We start from the raw sequence: 23388 nt of genomic DNA, 5'->3' as shown, positions 1-23388 counted from the left end.
GAGGTACCTAACAACAGGACCAGATGGAGAGTCGGCGGGGGGGACCTCTGCCTTCCAGGGGACATCTGGAAAGAGCTGGAGACATTGCTACTTGTCATGACGGGAGTCCAAGGGGGACATTACTGGTATGTGCTGGGAAGAGATCAGGGATGCTGCTGACTAGCATCCTCCATCCCACAGCACAGCTCTCAACCGATGGGTTGGATGCTCACCATAGCCTGGATCAGGACCTGCTGGCAAGACAGACAGCTAAAGGGCGTGTGCAGGGCATCTGGGCCCAGGACCTGTTTCCTTTTGCTCTGTTTGGTTCAGTTCTGGATCCCGCCCCATTTCCAGTACATAAGAGTCCCTCAATAAACACCGGCAGGTTGCATGTTGAATCCCACAAGAGCGTCTGTGACCAAGTGGCCATCAGATGCAGCAGGACTGGTGTTCAACAGTGACACCTTGTGGTGAGAACCAGAACGACAGCACTGGAGGCCAATAATCCTTTTCTCTGTCTGGTATTTGCAGACCTGACCCCTGGGAACTAAAGAGCCCCAGATAGGAGAGAAAACAATAAGAGACTGATAATTGATGTTATGTTAATAAAGACAAACAGGTGTCCGGCCAATTAACTGGAAAGATCCAGGAGAGATGACCATGTATTTGGACCCTAAACTGCTAAGACAAGTCACAGAAGTTATCTTATATATATATATACACATACACATATATATATATACATACACATATATATATACATATATATATATATATATATATATATATAATTTCAAAATACTATGTATAAATAATCTCAATCCTAATGTTTAGAGAAAGTATATACACAAATCCATTTGTTAGGAAGAATTATACCAAAAAAATCACACCAAAATGATGTCAGGTCCCTACAGGATGGGATCCCAGGTGTTACATTCTGGTTTATGTTACAATGAATACACGGCATATATGTAAGAAAATAAGAAGCTAGACAGGGATGGTGGCTCAGTGGGATAGCACTTGCCTAGCATGTCTGAGGCTCTGGGTTCAATTCTCAGCAGCACATAAAAATAAATGAATAAAATAAAGGTCCATCAACAACTAAAAAAATATACATATTTAAAAAAAAAAAAAAAGCAGCAGCAGCAGCAGCTAGACAATGACCCAAAATACAGTGGCACTTAAGAATATCCAAGATAAAAAGACCCTGGTCTCCTATGCCTAGTAGGTATTTCCAGAACCAGACGCCTTATAACCCCAGCAGGCTCAAGTTCAAACTCAAGAACCGCTGGTCCACTTCTCCCAGCCTCCAAATCGCAGGCGCATCTCTGCTGGCTCCAGGGTGGACCTTCTGGTCTCGGCCTGCGCAGGGATCTGGAGAGAGGGATGGAGCAGCCGCCCTGGGAGCCGCTCCACACCCCCCCTGCGCGGTGTGCACCCCTCTGCGCCGCTCACCTGACGTGTGCACGTTCCTGAGGCAGGAGAGCGAGGCGTTGAGGCGGGCGCACTCCTCCCGGTTGGCTCCATACTTCTCCACCGTCTCACACACCTGCTCCTCCGTCATCTCCAGGAGGTCCTCCAGGCTCAGCTGACCCGGGGAGATTTCCTAGGGGCGAGGACAGACAACCGTCAGCTGGGTCTCAAGCGCCTTGAGACTCAGCAGCGCACCCAGGGCCTCCACGCTGCCCCCTAGGGGTGCCTGGTGCAAATGCTTCGCTGAGATCTGGGAATCCGGGGTCAGAGGGGCCTGGGTTTGAATCTCGGGTTTGCCACTCATTACTGAGATAACCTCAGACAAGTTCCTCAACCTCTCTGGGCCTCACTTTTATCACCTATAAAATGGGATCCCAAGTGCACACACTGGGTAAGCTCCCTCTATGCTTCATATACCGTCAGCATCGCACAGGAGCAATGGTTGATTATCTGTCTTCTGAACTCTCATGAAGCAAGGCCCCATTTTGTTCCTCTGTCCATGTCCCTCGTTGCCTCCTGCTGGACTTGGACTGCAGGAACTCCACCAAATCCCACGAGAACTCAGAACAAGCCCCCGCCGAGCTGCCCCCTACTCTCACCATCCTCTCCACCCCAGCCACGGGTCTTGGGGAGAAAAGCGGCTAGAAGTCCGTGGACAGCCCAGGGCTGGTGTTTGAGCACCATGGAGCAGGGCTTTGCATCCCGTGGCCCAGTGGTAAGGCTGAGGAATCGTGGGGTGCAGGAAGGGGAACCTCTGAACATATGGGTTGGCCACAGAAATGTGATGGGAGGCGTCCCCTCTGCAATCAGCAACCCCCCCCCCAAACCCTGTACAAATACATCTCAAAATTGTCAAACCTCTACATCTACACATCTCTGAGTATGTGCATGTGCATGTGCATGTGCCTTCATTTATAGCATTTAATGGTAGCCAATGGCTTTACACATTATTATTTAAATAAGATCTTTTAAGTCTGTGGATGCCAGGGCAATATTGAAGACTCTTTCTGCCCTCTTGTGGCCACACCTGTGTATTACAGCAAAATACAAATTTTTCACATGAAACTGGGGAATTGCAAGATCCGCCCCCACCACCACCCCTCACCTCTACTCCACCTCCCAAAAAAAACCTGCAGAGCAAAAGCCAAAGACCAAGCCATGCCTTTCCGGCCACTGTGGTGGACTAGGGGACACAGAAAGAACAATAACTTGGAAGCTTTCTCAAATAGAGGCACATTGCAGGTAAGCCCGACTTCAACACAGGGGAGGACCTGGGGTCTACAGGCATGGGATGGATCACAGCAGAGAAGATGACCCACAACACAAAAAGAGTCCTCCTCTCCACCACGGGGCTCACTTGTGCACTTTTACCCCACGATTTAAAAATATATGTATATTCAATATGCACTGAAATTTAGAATCACAAAAAAAAAGAAAAAGCATAAAATATTTTTTCTGACACTTAACAGGAAGAAAGTCTTAAGGAACCTGGGCCAAGAGAGTTTGAGGAGGATCATGATGATAATAATAATAGCAGCTGGGAGGGTGGAGTACCGTTTGAGGTACTTTGCATGGATTTCTTTTCATGTCACAAATATGGGTCTCTTATAATCACCATTTACAGACTGGGCTGCTAAAACGCAGAGAAGTTAGACCACTCGCCCAATGTCACACAGCGAGTGAGAGGTGGATTCAAGAGTTGAACTGGGGTCATCTAACTACAATGCTTTCTCCTAAGGCCCATCTTGCACCTGAAGGGGACCTCTGGTGGACACACGCATGAACTGCAGGCAGAGAGCCGAACTTCAGCTCCCCCCCAGCCCCTGCCTGGGACCCTGGACTGGGCTGATCAGGGCCAAGGCGGAAATGAGTTAGGTAAATGGCCAGGAGCAAAACCTGGAGCTGGAGTGAGCCTCAGGGACCCAGGGGGTCGGAGATCAAGGGAGCACCAATTATATCAGACAAACAAAAAGTGCCTGCCCATCTGGCTGGAGGGTCATTGGGCAAGACGGGGTGGGGAAGGGGTGAGGAATTCGGGGTGCTACATGGAACTGCTAGCCGAAGGGGACAAGGTCTAAAACAAAGCTCCCTCCAGCAGGAAGTGAGGAGATCCTGGAGATGGGCCCATGGCAGGGGGACGCCCTCTTCTGCTCAGCTCAGGGAGGCTACAGCAGAAAGCATAGTGGGTCCCCACTAAGATACTGTAACCGTCTGAGCTGGATTCTCCTGCCAGCCCCGCCCACTCGCTGGCTGGACACCTCACCTCACCTCTGAGCCTCAGTTTCTCACTCTGTACAATGGGGACAATGTCCATACCTACTCCAAAGGTCACTGAGAGGAGTCTGAATAGTCTCAACAGATGAGATTCTTCCTGCAAAGCCCTTAGGATGATCCTGGCACTGAAGATTCAGGGGCGTGAGCTGGTTTATTAGGAATGACCCGTCCCTGGAGAGAACAGGCTCTGGGATCCCAGAAGGTAAAGAACCCTCTCTGTTCTTGAGAGCTTAAGGAAGCCCAGCCTTGACGGTGGACACAGAGCATCAAGTGCTGGCTTGGTTTTGCCATTGGAAACCCCCATATCCAAAGTTTTCAATAACAATAACCAAAAGCTAAAATTGACTGGGTGCATTCAGGTGCCAGGCCGTGAGCGGAATACTCTACCCAGGTCACCTCCCTTCATCATGCCAGATACTTAAGAAGGGGCGATGGTGACCCCCATTTAACAGACGGGGAGACAAATGCTCTATGAGTGGGCTATCCCATATGGTGGCCCCTGGCCACACGAAGATGAAGCCCAGCAAAACTTCAGTTCCTCGGTCACATGCGTTGACCACCACTCAGGGCCCAGTAGGCGCAGTGGCTGGTGGCCGTGGCCTCAGACAGCACCGATGCAAACTGTCTTCATCACAGCAGCAAATTCCAGGGGACAGGGCTGGGCTCCAGGTCATGGGACTTGGCTGAAGTGACTCTGTAGTAAGTGGCATCCTGCTCAGACAGGAGAGACCGGGCGCCTTCCTCCGGTGCACATTTATTGAGGGCCCACTACCTAGTAGGGACGGTGCTAAAGCTCTGCCACCCAAGGAGCAGCAGAAGGGTGGCTCTGGGCAGTCGGGGCAGGGACCCAGGGCTGCCCCCGTCACCTCCAGGACTTCCTCGCGCACGTCGACGATCCGGAACCAGTGCCGGAGCCGGGGGAAGCCGTCCAGCTCCGCGCTGCGCTCCTGCAGAGCCACCTTCTTCTTACAGGACAGCTGCCGGCTGAAGTACTTCACCAGCTTGCTCTGCAGAGACACAGGAGGACAAGGACAGGTCTCAGAGGCACCGTAGGAGGAGCAGAGGGGGGAACTCCCCCACCCAAACCTGTCAATCTGCAATTCAGGGACTTCGGCCCAGCTACCATGAGATCCAGTCCTCCACCTGCTACCAAGTGGAGACAGTGTTTGAGTGTGTGCCCCAACGTCCCATAGGCCAGAAGTTTGGTCCCCAGTGTCATGATGCTGAGAGGTGCTGGCTCTTTAAGAGGTGGGACCTGGTACAAGGTCATGAGGTCGTGAGACCATCACCTTCAGAAGGGATTCATGTCTACAGAGGACCAAGTTAGCTCTCTCAAGAGTGGGTTGTTACGAAGCTAGGCCACCTCATATGTTTGGTCCCTTCTGCACGTGGCTGGTTCCCTTTCCACTTTGCCATGTGATGAGGGAGCCAGCATGATGCTGTTTGGACCCTCTGGCCACCACAGTCATGAGCCAAATAAACTTCTTTTCTTTATAAAGTATCCAGCCTCTGGTATTTTATTATAGCAACACACAAAGTACCAAGATAGCACCCATCCCCCCACCATGTGGGTGATGATGGGCAAAGAGGAAGACTCCTTTTTTTGCGGGGGGGGGGGGGGGGGGGGGCGGGGGTCAGGGGGGGGATGGGCACTGGCATGCCCTTTGGTTGGAGGCCTTTCAGCTGTATCCACTCCCATTTCAATGGCACATGGCCTTTGACCCCACACACCCACTTCTAGAAACTCATTCTGCAGACATCCACCCTGCACAAAATAGGTGTGTCCGTGAAAAAAAAAAAAAAAAACTGGTTTTTTACAGTTCTGCTTGCAAAGGCAAAAGGCCGCAGACACTCTGAGGATTCATCCGGAGGAAACTCATCAGATGCTACCACCACCCCAAAGAACTCTATGCAGCTATAAAATAGGTTTCCAAGGTACACTGATAAATAAAAATAAATCCGTGGAAAGTGTGTCTACAATGTGTCTTTGTACATGCAGCATCTGTCTCTGGGAGGATTCCTGCTCCTCCAGGAAGCGGGAGGGAGGGTGGGAATAGAGATGGGAGAATTTTGTGGGTGTGCCCTCCTAAGTCATTCCCGAGTAGTCACAAGTTAACAACTGCTTTTAAAATGAGCTGGGCCTGAACCCACGTCTCTGGCAGAGTGCCCAGACATGCCAAAGGAGAACTTTCCACGGCTAGTTTTATAAAAACCAACACGAACAAGAGAAAGGCAATACACATGGGCCCAAGCAGAGGAAAAAAAATGTGGAAGAATAAACTCCAAGCTTCTGAATTAGGATGGGGAGACTCTTATAATGGGGGGAGCAGAAAATGGTCACGTGTTTCTTCTAGTTTGGGGGGGGGGGGTCCCAGGGATTGAACCCAGGGGCACTTGACCCCTGAGGCAGGCTCTCCCTGAGTTGCTTAGTACTTTGCCATTCCTGAGGCTGGCTTTGAACTCACGATCCTCCTGCCTCAGCCTCCCGAGCTGCTGGGATGACAGGCGTGCGCCACCGCGCTCCACGGTCATGTGTTTCTTTATGTATAGTTTTTGCATTATTTTAATAATGGCTCAGAGTATATTATCTGTGTGATTTTAAACATATTTGATAAAGATAATTAAATGAGACAAAATTAAAACCCTTGGGTATGCAGAAGCCTGTGGCATTTCAAAGCAAGCAACATTCATCAGGAAGATGGTTCTGGAACTCTAGGATCCCAAGATCCACAGCACGGGGTGACGGTAGCGGGTGTCCCCACACTGGTCTCCATTCTCCCTTTTCATGAAAAGAATGTTCCCAATTTGTTGTGGGGGAACCTCTCTTCTTGGCCTCTCAGTCCCTCTGGCCCAGAGGAGTGTGGTCCCCACCACCACCAGGCTGCAGGTGGGCATATGTCCCAGGCCTGGATGGAGCGTGACAATGACCCAGCTGAGCCACTGAGAACCATCCCAGGAGCTCTCCTGCGCACCCAGGATGCAGCCTTCGCTCTCTAGCGGGTAAGCGTGGTGAAAGAGGGCTGCCTGGCCACCCACCTCCCGCAGCAGGAGGCACTGTGTGGTTGTGATTCAGCTGAGGATCTGGTGGGTGATGCCCACTCACAAGAAGAAATCAGGAGAGGTGTCCCTGATCACGTCCATTAGCTGGGCCCAGAGTGACCAATTGAATAATTGGCACCAATTTGTTGCTGTTGTTGTTGGGTTTCCGTCACTAAGCCTCCTGCCTCGTGGGGGAGTGGAAGGGCATCTGGTCCCCTGTCCTAAGACAGTCTTGACATTCAGGTGTATTGGTCTCCTTGGCTGCTGTAACCAATGGCCACAAACTTAGGGGCTTCAGACAACACATATCTGTCATCCAGCACTACTGGGGGTCAGAAGTCCAAAATCAGCCTCACTGAGCTAAAATCGAGGTGTCAGCAGGGCCATGCCTCCCAGGCTTCTGGAGAGAATCCATGCCCTGCTTTCTCAGCTTGTAAAGGGGGCCCCATTCCTGGGCTCCTGGCCCTTTCCTCTTGTCACTCAACTCTTGATGCTGTTGTCACCTCTCCTAGTACGGACTCAACCCTCCTGCCTCATTCTTCTAAGGAGCCTGAGGATGATACTGGACCCACTGATGACCCAGGGGAGCCCCAGCTCGAGAGCCTCAGTCACTCTATAAGATCCCTCTTGAGATGAGGCCACACGTCCACAGCTCTCGGGGATCAGGAGATGACATCTTTGGAGGCCATTCTTCAGCCTCCCACACCTATGTATGTATCCTTGGCAAGAGGGTCAGCTCTGCCTGATTCAGCAAGTTGTTACTGACCTCTTGCTATCATCGTGTGGACCTGAAATGTCCCTCAAATGCCTACTTGTTAAAGGCATGGTCCTCAGCCTGGTGCTACTAAAAGGGGGTGGAGTCTTTAAGAGGCGGGGCCTCATAGGAGGGACTAGATCATTGGGGGCACATCCTTGGAGGGAACTATGGGACCCTAGTCTCTTCCTCTCTTTCAAGTCCCGGCACCATGAGGTGAGCAGCTACCTCTACCACATCATCCCACCAGGCTGTGCTGCCTCACCACAGGACCAAAGCAATCATGCCAACGCACCATGGATGAAACCTCTAAAACTGTAAGCTCAAATAAACCTTCCCTCTTTTTAATTTGATTATCTCAGGTATTTTGTGATAGTAATAGCTGACCTCATACACCTGCCATGGAGCAAGAATGTACTAAGGTCTGAATATTCAGATACAGAATCAAAAATGACTCTGAGCTTACGGAGCAAACCAGATGAGCAAACCAGTCAGGGCTGGTGAGGGTCAGAGATCATGACCAGACACAGGTTAGAGACTTTTGGTCAAAACCAGCTTCTAGACAGACTCTCACCCATGAATATATATTTTAGGCCCACTCAGTACTTGCTATTTATTAGAATTAGGGAGATCTCTGAGGTTATAAACACTGTCCTGAAATACACCTCCTTCTAAAAGACCAAGAAAATTAATTTCTTATAAAAATGAGCAAGGAGAAAAGATACAGTGTTTTCAAATATGCCCATAAATGCTTTGATAATACTCTCTTCAAAAGATGGAGCATGATTCCATCTCTCCATAAGTGTAGGCTAGGCTCAGTGACAGAATATGGAAGAAGTAACCATACACAACTTTGGAGGTTAGGTCATAAAAAGCACTGCGGCTTTCCTTTTTATTCTCTCTAGGATCACTCCCTCTGGGGGAAACCAACTGCCATGTCATGTGGATGCTCAAAGGGCTATGAGGAGACCTCAATGATGAGGAACTGAGGCCTCCAGCCAAGAGCCATGGGAGGGAACTATTCTCAGAATGGATCCTCCAATCCTAGTCAATAGCAGCACCAGGCAACATCTTAACTGTGGCCCAGGACAAACCCTGAGCCAGGAACCCTGCTGCTCCTAAAATCCTGATCCACATAACCTGCAAGATAATAAATAATTTTCTTTTAAGCAACTGTGTTTTAGGGTGATGTAGTAAAACAGCAGTAGCTAACACGTACAAGCAATCAAATCCCATTCAGAGTTAGGAGAAGACGGGATAACGTGCCCACAGGCTCCCCAGGAGAATAGAAGTGGAACAAAACTGTGACCTACTATTTCAAAGCTCTGTAAGAACATGACATGACCCATATGATACCCCACTAGTATGTAGAACTAAAATGCACTCCTAGAAAGATTTTTTAAAAGATAGAAAATCATCTTAAATTGGGATCAGAAAATCTCACAAGTGAGGTGTTAAAACTCAGAAGTGTACTAGAAATGAAAGAAAAAAACATATTCGATGAGGTAGGGGGTGAAAACCAAGGGCCCAGCTCATAAAACAGAAGTGAATGGAATGTTCATAGGGCAGGGGGCAGGGGCAGGGTGAGAAGGCAGCTGCTCAGCGGTCAGGGCCCATGAGGGACAGCGTCCAAGTGAGGCTGTGGCCCCATAGAGTTGGGAGATGAGTCAAAGACTGAGCAAATCAGTAAATACAGGGAGGGTTATTTTTATCACTGTTTGTGAAGAAGGATACCCATGTGGGGGTGGGGGGGAGGCTAGCACAGACCTTGGGGCATCTGATTGGAATTAGAGATATCAGTTACCAATCCTCATAAATATGAAAACAGATGTGAATGCAAACCTGGGTGTGGGTGCAGACACCACACACACACACACACACACACACACACACACAAACTGCCCAGCGCTCCACTGACTCCCACAGTATGAATTAGCACAACGAGGACCCAGAACGTGGCTCCTAAATGCCATTTCCACCCAGAAGACTGTGGATGTGGCTCAGTGGTTTTGCCCCCCTGGGTTCCATCCCCAGGACTGATAAAGATGCAATTGCAAAATGTTTTAAATGCTAAAAATCCTTAAAAGTTTACCTCCTGACATTTCCCATTAAAATCCCAATGACATTCTTCATAGAAATAGAAAAGGCAGTCATGAAATTCATCTGGAAAACTAAGAGACCCAGAATAGCCAAAGCAATCCTTAGCAAGAAAAGTGAAGCAGGAGACACCACAATACCACACCTTAAACTATACTACAGACCTACAGTAATAAAAACAGCATGGTATTGGCACCAAAGTAGACCTGAAGATCAATGGAACAGACCAGAAGACGCATAACATAAATACAGTTATCTCATACTAGACAAAGGTGCCACAAAGATACAATGGAGAAAAGACCCTCTTCAACAAATGGTGCTGGGAAAAACTGGAAATCCATGTGTAGCAAAATAAAATTAAACCCCTGTCTCTCACCCTGCACAAAACTCAACTCAAAGTGGATCAAGGGTCTAGGCATTAGACCAGAGACCCTGCGCCTACTAGAAGAAAAAGTAGGCCCAACTCTCCGTCATGTCGGCTCAGGAACCAATGTCCTCAACGAGACTCCTAAAGCACAAACAGTAAAATCAAGAATCAATAAATGGGATGCATCAAACTAAAATGCTTCTTCACAGCAAAGGAAACAATCAAGAACATGAAGAGAGAGGCTACAGAATGGGAGAAAATCTTTACCACCTGCACCTCAGGTAGAGCATGAATCTCCATATATAAAGAACTTGAAAACATTAACACCAAAAAATAATAATAATAATAATAATAACCCAATCAATAAATGGGCACAGGAACTGAATATGAATGGTCAAAAAATACATGAAACGTTCAACACCTCTAGCAATTAGAGAAATGCAAATTAAAACTACACCAAGATTCCATCTCACTCCAGTCAGAATGGTAATTCTAGGATGGGGGGTAAAAGTACAATCTTTTTTTTTTTTAAAGAGAGAGAGAGAGAAAAGAGAAAGAGAGAATTTTTTAATATTTATTTATTTAGTTTTCAGTGGACACAACATCTTTATTTTATTTTTATGTGGTGCTAAGGATCGAACCCAGCACCCCGCACATGCCAGGCGAGCAGGTTACCGCTTGAGCCACATCCCCAGCCCAAGGGTACACTCTTATGTTGCTGGTGGGACTTCAAATTGGTGCAACCACTCTGGAAAGCAGTGTGGAGATTCCTTAGAAAACTTGGTCTGGAACCATCATTTGACCCAGCTATCCCACTCCTCAGCTTATACTCAAAGGACTTAAAATCGGCATACTACAGTGACACAACCACAACAATGTTTATAGCAGCTCAACTCATAATAGCTAGACTATGGAACCAACCTAGGTGCCCCTCAACAGGTGAATAGATAAAGAAACTGTGATATATATATGAATATTACTCAGCCTTAAAGAATGAAACTATGGCATTTGCCAGTAAATGAATGGAACTGGAGAATAACATGCTAAGTGAAATAAGCCAACCCCCAAAAAACCAAAGGCCAAATGTTCTCTCTGATATGTGAATGCTAACCCTAACAAGGAAGGGTAAGGAGGGAAAGTAGAGAAGTTCATTGGATTAGACAAATGGGGATAAAGGGGAGATGGGATTAGGAAAGACAGTGGAGTGAAGCAGACAGAACTTTTCCTAGGTTCATATATGAACACACCAGTGTAACTCCACATCACGTTCAACCACACGAACGGGCTCAAAATCATAATGGGCTGCACCCATGTAAGTATAATATGTCAAAATACACCTACTGTCATGTATAGCTAAAATCAACAAGTAAAAAAATATATAAATAAATAAAGTTTTTTTAAAAAGTCTATTTAGAGAGATGAATATGTTAAAACTCAAATTTTCACCATGGAAAAAGGTGACTGACTCCATCTATTTTAAACACAATTCACCTATGCAATTTTCTGTTAAAGATCACAGTGAGCTTTACAACATTTACCAGATGCAGAATTTAGAAACTGGCACCTTTACGGGGATAGAGGTGTACCCAAAAGTGTTGAGTTGTGGGTCACGTTAGCTTGCAAAGGTCACTGTTCACAAAGACCACGGATTAGGTGGCTTAAACATTAAAAATGCCTTGCTCACAATCCTGGAGTCTCCGAGTCAGTCAAGATGTTGGAAGGAAATGGTCCTCTGGAGATCCTAGAGAGGGATCGGCCCCAGGCCTGAATCCTGGCTTCTGGCAATTTCTTGGCCTGTGACACCGTAAATCCAATCTTCACACAGCAGTCTCTCCATGTGTTTGTTTATTTTAATGGTGCTAGGGATTGAACTTGAACCCAGGACCCCGCAAGTTCTAGGCATGGGCTCTACCACTGAGCTACATCCCCAGTCCCCCCCCCCTTTTTTAATTTTTTTTTAAAGAGAGAGAGAATTTTTAATATTTATTTTTTAATTATCGGTGGACACAACATCTTTGTTTGTATGTGGTGCTGAGGATCAAACCTGGGCCGCACGCATGCCAGGCGAGTGCGCTACCGCTTGAGCCACATCCCCAGCCCCAGTCCCCCCCTTTTTTATAAAGACACCAGCTATACTGCATTAGGGGTCCACCATATTCCAGTATGACCTCATTCCAATGAATTATATGTGCAATGACCCCATTTCCGAGTAAGGTCCCATTCTGAGTGGGAATGAGGACTTCAACACAGGAGTTTGAGGAGATCATAATTCAAACCATAACATGGACCACAGAGAGACACCCAGAAACAATGAATCGGTGACCCCCACAATGGGACCATCCGACTGCAAGGATACTGCACCCCTAGCTTCAGGGACTTGGTGAGACCCCCCCACACCTTTCCAAGCAAGTCTGGGCGGGGGCAGGACTAGGGCCATAGCATTAAAAAATCAACCAGTTTAAAAGGGGTCGCCACTCTAGGGAAAAATCTTTCCCTTTTTCCCTGATCACAACTGTTTCAAACAAGTACGGTGGCCTGCTTCCTCCTCCATTGCTTATGAGTCTAGACCTTTATTCAATCTACCGCCTTAAACCGTTCCTGCACAGAGGCAGGGGGTATTGGGGAGCATGCACCTGCAATCCTGGGGCTCAAATCTCTCTGGGGCCAGTTGCTTTTAATCTTGGATTTGCCAGTGGATTCCCAAGCCCTGGACCCTGGACCTCCCTCCTGGAGAAGCCAGTGAGAGAGAAACGATTTTATTTCTAGGTCAAATGTCCACACTGGTCGCCCACTGGTTTACCTGTGGCTCACGGAGCACTTGCAGCGTGGCTAGTTCCACAGGGGACAGACTTTTTCGTTTTATTTCATTTGAATTCACTGAAATTAAAATTGAAAAACTGGAGCAGTGTGAACATTTTTTTCTGTTAAGTATAATTTCATTGTTTGAGTAGAACAACACTAAATTGAGACACGCTGTAAATATGAAATACGCATTTCAAAGACGTGGGGAAAATAAACCTCAAAGGACTCGCTGATATTTTTGTAGTGATCACCACGCTGAAGCGATGATCCGGTGGATATGTTGGGTGGACTGATCTATCAAAATGAATTCCATCTTTTTCCTTTCCAAGGTACACATGGAACCCAGCTCTGCCACTCACATCAGAGAACTAATGAACAAGGCTGCCTTGTGGTTTTATTCTAAAAAAAAATAATTAAGGATACTCATGAACCTTTAACTCCATGTTGATAATAGCAAGAGAGAATACGGACAGTCTGCCTCTTCCACAAAGATGTAAACAATTACGACATATTCATATGACATGACATCAAAATAATGTGGCAGATGGTTTATAAAACTCCTTGTATGCAGGTGCACAGAAAAGGCCTGGACAGGTATGAACAAAATGTTAGCAATACAGCAGTAGTTTTCTCTGGTGGAGAGGTTACGGGGATTTTTTGGGGCGGGGGCAGGTACCTGGGATTGAACTCAGGGGCACTCGACCACTGAGCCACATCCCCAGCCCTACTTTGTATTTTATTTAGAGACAGGGTCTCACTGAGTTGCTTAGGGCCTCCTCATTGCTGAGGCTGGCTTTGAACTCGCGATCCTCCTGCCTCAGCCTCCCGAGCTGCTGGGATGACAGGCGTGGGCCACCGCACCTGGCTCTATTTCTTTTTTCCTGTTTCCTTCTCTATAGCAATACTGGAAACTTTCCCATTTTCCTTCTCTATAGCAATGTACGTGCATTACCTGCTGATAGTGGGGAAATGTTGCAATATTTTATAGACTAGGTCTGGAGAGGCATACCAGCCCTTTTGCTCTCCAGTGTCAGTGGGAATGTGGGAGTCACCTGAGAAAGTCCCCAGAGGGCCAGGCAACAGCAATATTATCATCTCATGCACTTTTAATTCCTGGAATCTGGCTTCTAGGAATCCTCCCTACAGAAATAGTTATGTGTGTGCAGTGGGGGAAAGGATGGCTGGCTATTGTTGCCCATGTTGTGTTTTGAAAAACATGCAAACAATTTTTTTAAAGATGCATTAAGGTGGGCACAGTGGCCCACATCTATCATCCCAGTGACTTGGGAGGCCGAGACAGGAGGATCGCAAGTTTGAGGTTAGTGAGACTGTGTCTCAAAATAAAAACATAAAGGGTTAGGGATGTGCTCAGTGCTAAAGTGCCCTTGGGTGGTTCAATTCCCTGGGGTTTGGGGAGGAGGGGAGATGCATTAACAGAAAAGCTAAATATTAATAAATTACAGCATAGTCATAGAACAGACCACTATGAAATTTTAAAAAATAAGGCAGACTGACTCATATTGATCTGAGAAAACATGCAAGACTTTCATCTCCAGGGAAAAAGCAAATTACAAAAGACACTGTATAATATGGCTGCATTTATATGTTTTAAATCATGTGTACATTGACAATATATGTTTAGAAATCCATAAAAATATCTGGCTGTGCCGGGCACGGTGGTGCACGCCTGTAATCCCAGCGGCTCAGGAAGCTGAGGCAGGAGGATTGCAAGTTCAAAGCCAGCCTCAGCAATGGTGAGGCCCTAAGCAACTCAGTGAGACCCCGTCTCTAAATAAAATACAAAATAGGGCTGGGGATGTGGCTCAGGGGTCGAGTGCCCCTGAGATCAGTCCCTGGTACCAAAAAAAAAACCAATCTGGCTAAATTTAGTAAGCTGTTATATAATGAATATGGACACAGGGAAGTGAAAGGGGCATTTCTTTTTGTTCTTGTTTTTGTTTTTTAACTCTACAGATATATTTTTTTTTACTTTTTATATTATGTTACTTTGCTTTTTCAATATTGAGAATGTTATTGACGAAATAATTAGTTTAGGTCTCCTTTTCCTGCTCCTGTTCACTCAACAAATATTTACTGAGCGCCAACTGTATGCCTGCTAGTACACAGGCCCTGGGGATTCCATGAAGAACATGATTAACCAAGAGTTTATCTTCTGACATTTTCTGCACAGAGATTCAAGGTCAATCCTGACGTTTCTAGAAAAGATTTAGATAGGAAAACGGTCCCCGCAGCACCCTCTCTTCGTGCCTATTCTAATGAATTTTAGGAAACCGTAGATCTTCTCAGGATCACGGCTTCCCTTGCCACGTGGAAAAGCGTCCCAGGTGACCTGCAAAATGGATCCCTCAGGTGGGAGAAGGCTAGTTTTTAATGGCGGTAAAGACGCCTAGGGAGCTGGCTTCCTTTGCTCTGATTGAACTTGAGGGATCGGTAGTAAGTGAAAAAAAAACAACACACACACACACACACAGAAAAGCCCCACCAAGGGCCAGAGAAAGGGAAATTGGCTATATCACACTTTATTTTGCTTTTCTTTACGTTTTCCCTTTCTTTCCAGTGCCTGAGAGTGAGAGGTGACATCGGGTGCCCGGGGTGCTGGAATCGGGCAACCTGGACCCTGACTCCAACCACATTTCTTAGAATTTGAAGGACCTCAGGCACGTTTTGAAAGTGCTCTGAAGCTCGGTTTTCTCGCCTGGAAACGAGGGTTAAATGGTACCTATTTCATAGAATTTGAGGCTAAAATAAATGATCCATACAAAGCAGCAATGAGGGGGTCTCAGCACACCACAGCTATGGTGCTGATCTGTCTCCCCAAATTCACAAGCTTCAGTGATTAGCCAACGGGGGTCACCCCCACATATATTGATTGCAAGTATCCAGAAAAAGAATTTTTTAAAAAAATCAAAACCTGCTTAACAATAAATAATTGTCTTTAAAAGCCAAATACATCATTTCTCCAAGGTCTAAAAAATACAGATCAAAGTTACACTGCAAAGGGGATGCACTTTCAATTGGATTTTTTAAAAAAGAGGGGAGCTGGGATTGAGACTGGCCTAGTGCCGCAGTCCGGCTGCAGCAAACTAACCGGGGGGTGACGAACAACTTGTGTATGTTGATACAGCAGGAGTAGGAGCCGTTTATTGTAGGACAGGAGTGGTATTTATACATTCCACACAGCTTATCTTAATTAGCATAAACTAGATACATCAGTCAACCAATAAGAAATCTCCACACTTAATGACTCGCTGGTGTTACTTCACAAACCACTCCCTCTGGCATTTTGCCAGGCGCCATCCAGACTTGTTTACAGACTCTAACATTTCTCTGGCAAAATGCCAGGCGCCATCCTGACTTGTTTACAGACTCTAACAGCCTAGCACATGTGAGGCCCTGGGTTCAATCCTCAGCACCACATAAAAATAAATAAATAAAATAAAGGTATTGTGTCCAACTGCAACTAAAAAAAAAATGAAATAAATTATTTTTAAAAAGCATGGTGATTTATGATTCATTATTTAAGTGATCTCAAAATTAATACAATTTGATTTAAATCCATGCAATTGCCAGAAATTACTGGAAAGTAAAACGTGCAGACTTCATCAATAAATTCTGTAAATTGTTTTTTTTTTCTTCAGCCTTTTCTTCTGAATACATGGTTGTATGGTTCATGACCTGGTACCTATGTATGCCTGTGTTGCATTTAAAATACTGCCAAGGAAATAAGGATCTGGTCTTTAAAAAAAATAGCAATGCTACATCAATTTCTTTCTTTTTAAGATAATTTTAGCTGTAGATGGACATGATACCTTTATTTATTTTCCTGTGGTGCTGAGGATTGAACCCAAGTCATCATATGTGCGAGGCAAGCGCTCCACCACTGAGCTACAATCCCAGTCCTCAATTTCTTCAAGAAACAGACAATGTCACATGGGAAGACAATGACATCACATCTTATTCATTTTTTTTAAAAAAGCATTTAGGGTGGGGTTCCACAGCGCACCCCTGAGATCCCAGCTACTCAGGAGGCTGAGGCAGGATGATCACAAGTTCAAGGCTGGCCTGAGCAAATGAGCAAGACCCTGTCTCAAAATAAAATTAAAAGGGCTGGGCATATAGCTCAGTGGCAGAGCGCTTACCAAGCATGAACGAGGTCTTGGGCTCCCTCCCTATAATGCAAAAAAAAAAAAAAAAATGCAGGTTCACAGACCTGGACTAAAACCAGAAGCTGAATAGCAGTAATGAGGGACCATGACACCCCACTCAAACACCCATTCTCCAACAGCAGCACTTCCCAACCGCCGGTATCACTGATACCATGAGGTGGGACCCAGGCACAGCATCAAATGACCTTGCATCACATAAGGAAATCTTTCCTCCCTGTTCAAATCTGTCCCCAGCCCCTGCCTATATCATGGAGACGGTCTCTGTTGGGTGATGCCATGTATACAGCAGCTCTCCATCACTTGCAGGCCTCTTTTTATAACAAAGAGCAGAACCAATTCAGAGCCTTGTGCAGGTAACAATATGAATCGCGATTTAATGATAATTTTGTTTTTACTATTATTTATTTTCCAGATAGTATTCCACTTATGGCAAGTGATACCAGTTTTCTTTTACAATCATCGTACCAAGTTTGATTTTATATATATATATATATATATATATATATATATATATATATATATATATATATATATATATATAAATTTGCCAGGCGCAGTAGCATGTACACCTATAATCCCAGTGATTTGGGAGACTGAGGGAGGAGGACTGTGAGTTCAAAGCCAGCCTCAGCAATTTAGCAAAGGCCCTAAGCAACTCAGCAAGACCGTGTCTCATAATAAAATACAAAATAGGGCTGGGGGTGTGGCTCAGTGGTTGAGTGCCCCTGAATTCAACACCCAATACCAGTAGGAAAAAAAAAAAGAACTGAGTTGGTTTAAATAAAACACAGATAAGGCAAAAAGTACGATGGCAGTATCCAAAAGAGGATTCTGGGAAACACACATTCCCAAATCCCTGGGCTGTGATTCAAGGCCCAGCTCTGCTCTGTTTCTCTTGGCCTCATTCATTTCCCTCCAATTCCCTAAACACATCACTCTAATGTCACCTCTCTGGCCCTCTGCCCAGGCTCCTCCCACCTGGAAGTCCTTTCCATACCACCTGTAGTAGATTGTAAAGGTGACCTGAGTCCTTCATGCCACCTGCATCTTTGCACTGACTTCAAGTCAACTCACACCTATGTCCCGCCCCTTCAATCAGATTAGTCATGTGACTGGCCTCAGCCAATAGAAGAGGCTAGTTTCTAATTGCTTTGAGTCTCTACCATCTGCCTGAGAAGGTTCCCAGGATAGTCAGCTGAAGGGTGACAGATGACACGGAGCCGACTCAAGCTATCCCAGACTTCCCAGTCAGTCATCCTGGCCCTGCTCATAGCCAGTTGCTGCCTGGCCATTGGCTATAAGTGAGCCATTTGTTGGGTTTTGGCTGTTTGGGTTTTTGTTTTTTGTTTGTTTTGTTTGTTGGAACCCAGGGCACTTAACCGCTGAACCATGTCCCCAGCCTTTATTTATTTTTTTTTCTTAGTCTTATTTTTTGAGACAGAGTCTCACTAAGTTGCTCGCAATCCTCCTGCCTCAGCCTCCTGAGAGGCTGGGATTGCAGGCGCCCAGAAGTATGGTTTTGTGTGTGTAGGATTTTTCCTTTTCACATAACTGGTGTCGTGCCACGTGCACTGGTATGACGCTTACTCTCCCGTTCAGCAGGAAGCCTTGCAGATCTTTCCATGTCAGTTCACGTCCGTCTGCCTCATTCTTTTTAATCTTCTGCATGAGAGAATCCTTTGATACCTGGGCCCAAAGCTGGAGATGTGAGCAGCTCTGTGACGGGACATCTTTGTCAACTACCACAAAGCATTTGAGAGAAGAGCCACCGTTTACTAAACACTCACACGCACCTGGCGCTGGGAGCTAGGGCTCTGCCTGTGTTCCTCCAATTTTAACCCATACGACAACATGGGTTCTGAGCCTGGGAAAACTGAGGCTTTGACATGTTAAGTCCCTTGCCCTGGTCCGCAGAGCCATGGAAGTGGGGGAGCAGGGTTTGATGCCAAAGCTGCTTCCCCTCACCAGGATGCTACACTAGAGGTTTGTTCATGGTTCCTCGCAATCTGACCTCTAGAATTCTGAAAGTTAGGCACCACCCGCTCAAGAGGCAGAGGGAGGACCTGATTCCTCTTGGAAGCCTTTACAGGTGAGAGGGAGAAGTGAGTTTCCAAGTTCTCATTCTCAGGTCCCGGACAGTCACTGCAGTGTCCTGAGCCTCCACTTGGCTCATCTGTAAAATGGGCAGATGGCCTCTCCTCCCTGTCCTGTGGAGGCATCCCAGGAGAGGATGTCCATGCAGAAGACAGGCTGAGCACCCCCCTCCACTGCCCTGCACCCGTGGCTAGTTTGTGAAAGGAGCACTTGGATTCTGGGGAGGTATCTCCAGGGTCACCCAGTGACACTGTCCCAGAGTCAAGGGGTTTAGAAATGGGAGGGTCAGAGACAGGCAGCAGAAGGGATGAGGAAGACAGCCTCGGGTTCCAGCCTCCCCCTTTAGGCAGTGGATGGGGGGATAAGATCCACCTTTGGGGACAAGAGTGTGGCTAGTCTGAGCAGGCAACTCAGGAAATGGCCCAAATGGTGAAGCTGGACTGGGCAGATCATACAGAACTTCCCAAATGGGGACTCTGAAAACCAGCAGCTATCTCCACCAGTTCCCCAAGACTCATGTCACAGCATAACTGTGGCTGTCAGTCAATGGGGATTCAATCTGAGCCAGGCGCAGTGAGGGTCACGTTATGGATTCTCTTATCTAATGCTCACAATGATACAGGTCTAATTACCGTCCCCATTTTACAGAAAGTTCAAAGCTACTAAGTGGATGCACCTGACTCTAACAAACCTTTATTTTCTTTTTCTTTTCTTTTTTTCTTCTCTCTTTCTTCATGGTGCTGGGGATCAAACCAAGGCTTAGGCATGCTAGCCAAGAGCTCTCCCTCTGAGCCACAGCGCCAGCCCACTTAACTCTTATTTACTGACACACAAAGAACACCATGAACAACATTTCTCAGTGGCCAAGAGAAATAGCACAGCCACCAAATCAACAGGCAGAGTGTAATGATATTTTCTGAATATGCACACAGAGACTAGATGGAAATTCTCCAAAACGCTAGCAACTTGATCTCTTGGTCATTATAGGTGAGATTCGCCTATTTCTACACATCTGTATCTTACAATTTTTCAATAAGCTTGAATTATCTATACGATGATCAGTTACAAATCTCATGCAAATCAGACACTTCTGACATCAGAGCAGAGAGGGCCATCCTCAATTGTTAGGTAAGTTTTAAACATAAACAGATGCCAGGGATTCTGCTAAGCCCTTAATACACATTATTTCATTGAATCTTCCCAATGGCCCTAGAAATACCCCATATTTTATAGAAGAGGAAACTGAGGGCCATAGAGCTTAGGGAGCCCTCCCGAGGTGCTAGATATTCACTGTTATTTCTCTCTCCCCAATTTCTGCACTACAAGGATCATCTGGGGACATTTGCTTAAAAATCCAACTTCTAGGCGTATTCCCTAGAAACCCTAAATCAGTGAATTCCTGAGGAAGCCCCAGGAATCTGCAGCATGAACCAGCACCCCAGTGATTCCGAGAAACATCTATCTATGGTCTGAATTATTCAATAATGGAAAAAAAAAAAAACTTGTTCCTCAGAAACTCTTCGGCATCTGGGTTCTTAGGTATTAAAACAGGGTGGAAACCAGGTTCCAGAAGCCGTGCCCTCTGCAGGCCATCCCTTCCAGGGGCCGTGTGTGGGCTCACCTGTGCCACGGACATTTACTGAGCAGTTCTCAAAGGGGTCAGCACCAGCCCACCCTGAAGGGGAAGGCGGCCAGGCAAACTCGAATCCCAAGGCCGAGTGGTAGAAGCCAGGACAGACGGGCAGCCAGGGTTCAGTGTGGGAATCCAGGGTGCCGATGGAAGCCATGGCTTCTTACAAAGCAACGTCCCTTGTCACAGGACAATAATGAGGGGAGTCCCACGTTATGCTGAGGGGAAGTAAGGCCTCTCATGTATTCATTCAAAGCCTTTTTAGGTGCTTTCTAAATACAGAGAACTAGGGGTACAAAATCCACCACACCCAGCCCCGCCTTTGGGGCAGGGCTACTCCAGGTGAGTCCTGGAGACACACGCTGGTCCCCATCAGAGAAATACAGAAATCAAGAGACAGGATTTAGACACTTTGATAGCTATTTGACACAGGGACTTTATGTCTGTGGAATCTAATTGTTTGTTTTTTGGTTTTTTTTTTCAAAGTCAGCTTTGTATTTTGTGTGTGTGTGTGTGTGTGTGTGTGTTCATTTAATTTCTCTAGTATATCATGTTTATTTTTTTTACAAAAGTACTCACTGCCATGAATCTGGATGGAAAAAAGTCCACCCTTCACCTGAAGAATTATAAGACCCTGACTTCCATTCACCCCCCCCCCAAGGGTGAATTTCAGGTATTGATCTTAAATCAGGCCTTGCAGCACTACATCATTTCCAAAAATGGTCCCAAAATAGTGCCTTACTTGAGTATTGTGAAAATGCTGTAGTTGGTGTCAGATGGGGATGACCCTTCTACAGAAGGGGAAACTGAGGCTCAGAGATGTTAGAATCCTGCCTGAGGTCACACAGCCAAAGAAGAGTCAGGTTGGGGTTTGAACTCCTGACCTCCTCCTTCCCAGTTCCATGCCCTCTTCACAATTTTCCCCTGAAACGGACCATCACAGATGGGGAAGCAATTAGAAAAGGGCCTCCCCCTGCCTGGCAACCTAGTTATTTCTAGGGCACTTTCCATGCAAGTCCACACCAAGGTGAAATGCAAACAAGTCCAGTGGTTCCATCTTCAGAATTAAATTTTAAAAAAAAATCAGGGCTCCTGAAAAGTGCACATCTAAGCCGAGCCCACTCTCAGAGCCTGCAAAAACCGGGTGCAGACTCAAGGCACAGGGAGCCTGCCTGGGGTTAAAGGTTGCGAGACTGACGGAGCCGGAAAGCTGAGATGCAATTCTCCATCCCCACACCAGGGGGCAGCCTGGCACCTTTCTCGGCAGGTGGAAAATTTTTGAGCATCCTCCGTGCTTCATCCCTGTACTCCGTATTAGCAGGGAGGTAAATTTAGCCGCATAAACAAAAACAAAAAAGAAAACAAAACAAAAATATATTAAAAAGTCAAGACATGAGACAGAGCTACAAATAACCGTGTCTGACATCCCTAATGAGAAACGGGAAATAATTCACTTGGAATCTAAACCAAGATGCACCCGGAGACCTATGGATGGGCTCCTCCAGGGGATTTGATTTGCTAGAACCCCAAACTGTCACCCTGAGGTGCTCTTTGGAAATGCACAATGGAGCACGCACGGAGGGGCCTCTATGGACAGACCCTTCATTAACTCCCTCGGGTCCAAACTGTGAAGCAACGCCAAGGGCAGGGGCTCATCTGCCACCCGGGACCCCCACGGGCACACTGAGGGCCAGGGGTGGTACAGCTGGCCGTAAGACCACACGGACAAAGAAGCAGGCTGCAGAGCTGCTGTACCCTGGGCGCTGCCTGTCAGCACCCCATTACTGCTGCTTTCTCTTGAGCACCCCGAATCCACAGGCTCTGGCCTTGCACCTGCTTCTCCCACCACCCAGAGCCCTCTCCTGCCAGTTGTAGGCACGAATGGCACCTCCCCACCCTCTGGGTGTCTCCTCTTCCCCACCACCCCTGGGTGTCACCATCACTGCCACCCTGCTTTCTTCCTTGGTAGCACTTTGCCATTTCACAAATTATCCTGTTTATTGGTTTCCATGGTTACGCCTCCCCCACCCCCACCCCACCCCCATCTGACTGTCAGCTCAGCTCGGGAGAAGCAGCGGCTTTGCCTGTCTCTTCTCCAGTGCTCAAAGGCACAGCTGGTATACAGTTGGTGCCCAATATGGTTTTTCCTGGTCTTTTGATAGAGCGGGCATCAGGGCTCTAGAAGTACCTCCCCTGCCTCCCGCAGGGGCAGCAGGAATGGGGAGGGGGGGACCTGACTGTGCCACCAAAGCTCTGGGGTTATGGGACCCCACAAGGGCAGTGAAGTCCGTGTGGCTGCAGCCCAAGGCCTTCCCGCGGTTGCCAGGGAGACCATCGTCATAACATCCCGGGCTCCGTGGGGCCAGCTGAAGGGGGGAAATTATTTGACTGTGAAGGTCTCAAGTAACTGCCTCTTTGCATGTGCAGGCAAATCCCCCAGGGAGGGCGGGCGGGAAACCTGGGAGACTCCTTCCTTCACCCTCCATCCCGGACCCCAGTGAAAACAGGACCCCTCCCACGGAGGCAGAGAGCACGCATCTGTCTGTAACAGTCCTTGAGCTTTGCAGGTGGCTTTTCTTTATCTCTCCACTATTACTGCTCAGGAATAACAAACAATAGTAAAAAAGAGTTCAAATAATTAACGAGCACTTACTAGATGCCGAATCCAGGAGTAACTTCTTTATAGCAT

General features: G+C 46.9%; 1 protein-coding gene across 1 annotated transcript in view; it reads right to left on the bottom strand.

Moving 5' to 3' along the window:
* Window positions 1-23388, bottom strand: part of Ksr2 (kinase suppressor of ras 2) — a 354619-nt gene that overhangs the window by 261285 nt on the left and 69946 nt on the right. Inside the window, exons 2-3 of the mRNA XM_027949191.2 lie at window positions 4596-4736; window positions 1438-1588 (exon numbers count right to left, since the gene is read on the bottom strand). Of these exons, the coding sequence (XP_027804992.2) occupies window positions 1438-1588; window positions 4596-4736 (292 nt within the window). The remainder of the gene's footprint in view (window positions 1-1437; window positions 1589-4595; window positions 4737-23388) is intronic.

This window comes from Marmota flaviventris, chromosome 1, assembly GCF_047511675.1.
Source record: "Marmota flaviventris isolate mMarFla1 chromosome 1, mMarFla1.hap1, whole genome shotgun sequence".
Lineage (NCBI taxonomy): Eukaryota > Metazoa > Chordata > Mammalia > Rodentia > Sciuridae > Marmota > Marmota flaviventris.
Note: the sequence above shows the minus strand (reverse complement) of the source record. Positions and strands in the feature narration are given on the sequence as shown.